This window comes from Mesitornis unicolor, unplaced genomic scaffold (genome assembly GCF_000695765.1).
Source record: "Mesitornis unicolor isolate BGI_N332 unplaced genomic scaffold, ASM69576v1 scaffold26806, whole genome shotgun sequence".
In the NCBI taxonomy this organism is placed as follows: Eukaryota; Metazoa; Chordata; class Aves; order Mesitornithiformes; family Mesitornithidae; genus Mesitornis; species Mesitornis unicolor.
This window is the reverse complement of record NW_010190714.1, coordinates 7399-9476: the sequence shown is the minus strand read 5'-3', so window position 1 is coordinate 9476 and position 2078 is coordinate 7399. Positions and strand designations below refer to the sequence as shown.

The window sequence follows — 2078 nt, the reverse complement described above, 5'->3', positions numbered from 1 at the left end:
AGAGCCGGTACGGGGGCAGTTGAGTCATTTGGGGGGTGCGTGTGTGCGAGGGGTGCATGTGTGCAGGGGCGCGAGGGGGTGCACGCACACAGGGATGCGATGGGAGCGGCCGAGGGGTAACTGGGAGGGGGATGGTTTTGGGAAACCCCGTCCTGTCTGTGCTGGGGATGGGGGCCGTGCTCTGCTGAGCTCTTGTGCGTGCCCTCAGGGTTTGTGGTTGTAGGTTTGCCCTCAGAGCACGTTTCTCCAGAGCTTGTGTTCCTAATTCTCCATTTTTATGCTTTCTCGCACCCACAAGGATGCGGTGTCCTACGCCATCACCGTAGAGGGGAGGCCGTACACCATCCGCCTGCAGCTGCAGTGAGTTGACCCTGGCGTTGCCTCGTCCAGGACCTGGAATAAGCTCAAGAAACTCTGGGTAAAACCATTTCGGAGCATTTTCAGAGGATTTTGTTGGTTTTGTGTTCTAGATTTCAGGACGATTTCAGGATTTACACGTACAGCAGGAAGGGCTCCTTGCACTCTACCCTGCCCCATGTCGAGGTACCGCTGTCCTGCCCGGTGGTGGTGGTGTTCGGGGACGGCCGCGATGCTCGGTGTTTGGGGCTGTCACCGTTACTGCAGGGGCGTTTGTGGAGGTTTTTCGAGCTGCTGAGTTTGCTCAGGTCAAAGTTTATAATCCTGGCTGTGACTGCTGTTTCTTATGGAGGGACCAGGAGAAAAGTCCCTGCAGCCAGCACTGTCACTTGTCACAGGGCAGGGTGGCTCCTTACCACGAGGATGCCTCATCCTCACACTGGGATTTGATTTGTCCACAAAACCCTTGTGCCAGCGTCTGCTGGGGCTACCACCGAGGGTCTCCTTGTCCCCTGTCGTGACACAGGGAGGCTGCCACTACCGGGGACACATCGAAGGCTTCCCCGGCTCCGCAGTGACCCTCAGCGCCTGCGCGGGGCTCAGGTACGAACCGACACCTCCCCGCGCTGTGGGCCCGGGGCTGCGTCCCCGAGGCGGTGACCAACAGCCGGTGCCATCACCTGGGCAGGGGTTTGCTGCAGTTCGAGAACGTCAGCTACGGCATCGAGCCCCTGGGGTACTCCCCTGCCTTCGAGCACGTCGTGTATCGCCTGAGCGACGGGAGCATATATAGGTATATCTCTGTGTGTGTATAGGTATATACATAGATGTAATGGTGTATATGTGTAGATTACAACATTAAGAGAACAGTCAACCTAATAACTTCAAGGAAAAACAACTCACTTCAGATTTGACTTTGTTAGTGCTGAAAAAAGAATAGCCAGTGAGCAAATAGGAGTTAAAGTCCAAATTTGTTTTAATTACTAGGAGTCCTGGGATGTTTTTGCCTTCCATTTTATTATCTCAGCCGTAAAAAATGCAGTGTTTGAGATAGTGAATATTTTCGAGAAGCAGTCGTCGTACTCACTTTAAACAGGAGAGAGTGTGCTGCTCCGGCACTTCTGCCCGTGGTGTCAGCGCTGCCTGGTTTGAATCGAGTTTTGGGAAGTGATTGCATGTGGAATTTACTTTGCAATAGCATGTCCAGAGCAGTGGCCTAAAGGGACTTGAAACGTGAGAAACAAACACAGCTATTCTTACTGCAGGAGCGATAAAGTAGAAAGCGGGGATTTGACTTGAAAAGTGGACACTTCTCATTTCAAAAGCAAGATATTTCTGAATGCTTCTTGATCTCTCGTAATAATGCAAGAGAACTGAAAGACACCCGGGGGACCACTGTGCCTGCATCTGATCCAGCCCGTGAGTTGCACAGGGGTTTTAGAGAGCCGCGGCATAAATGGGCAATTGCTTTGTTGTAGCTTTGTCAGTGGGGCCAAAGCCTTCAGCAGCTGCAGCGCCCGCGACTTCGAAGCCTTCCTGAAGCAGCGCCGGGACTGCCCCGTCCTTGCCCCCGCGCCCCGCGAGCCCTCGTACCGCAGGGGGCCCATCTGTGGCAATGGCGTGGTGGAGCGCAGCGAGCAGTGCGACCGCGGGGCGCCCGAGGTGGGCGCGGGGAGGGGTCTCGGGGCAGGTAACGCGTGTGTGCGGTGGCGCTGCTCTCT

The 2078-nt window shown here is 55.0% G+C and overlaps 1 protein-coding gene across 1 annotated transcript in view; it reads left to right on the top strand.

The window, feature by feature from the left end:
* Positions 1 to 298: 298 nt before the first annotated feature.
* Positions 299 to 2078, top strand: part of LOC104542255 (indoleamine 2,3-dioxygenase 2-like) — a gene marked incomplete at its 5' end in the record, with an annotated part of 8834 nt that continues 7054 nt past the window's right edge. Inside the window, 5 exons of the mRNA XM_010186497.1 lie at positions 299 to 360; positions 471 to 543; positions 884 to 960; positions 1046 to 1150; positions 1836 to 2047. Of these exons, the coding sequence (XP_010184799.1) occupies positions 299 to 360; positions 471 to 543; positions 884 to 960; positions 1046 to 1150; positions 1836 to 2047 (529 nt within the window). The remainder of the gene's footprint in view (positions 361 to 470; positions 544 to 883; positions 961 to 1045; positions 1151 to 1835; positions 2048 to 2078) is intronic.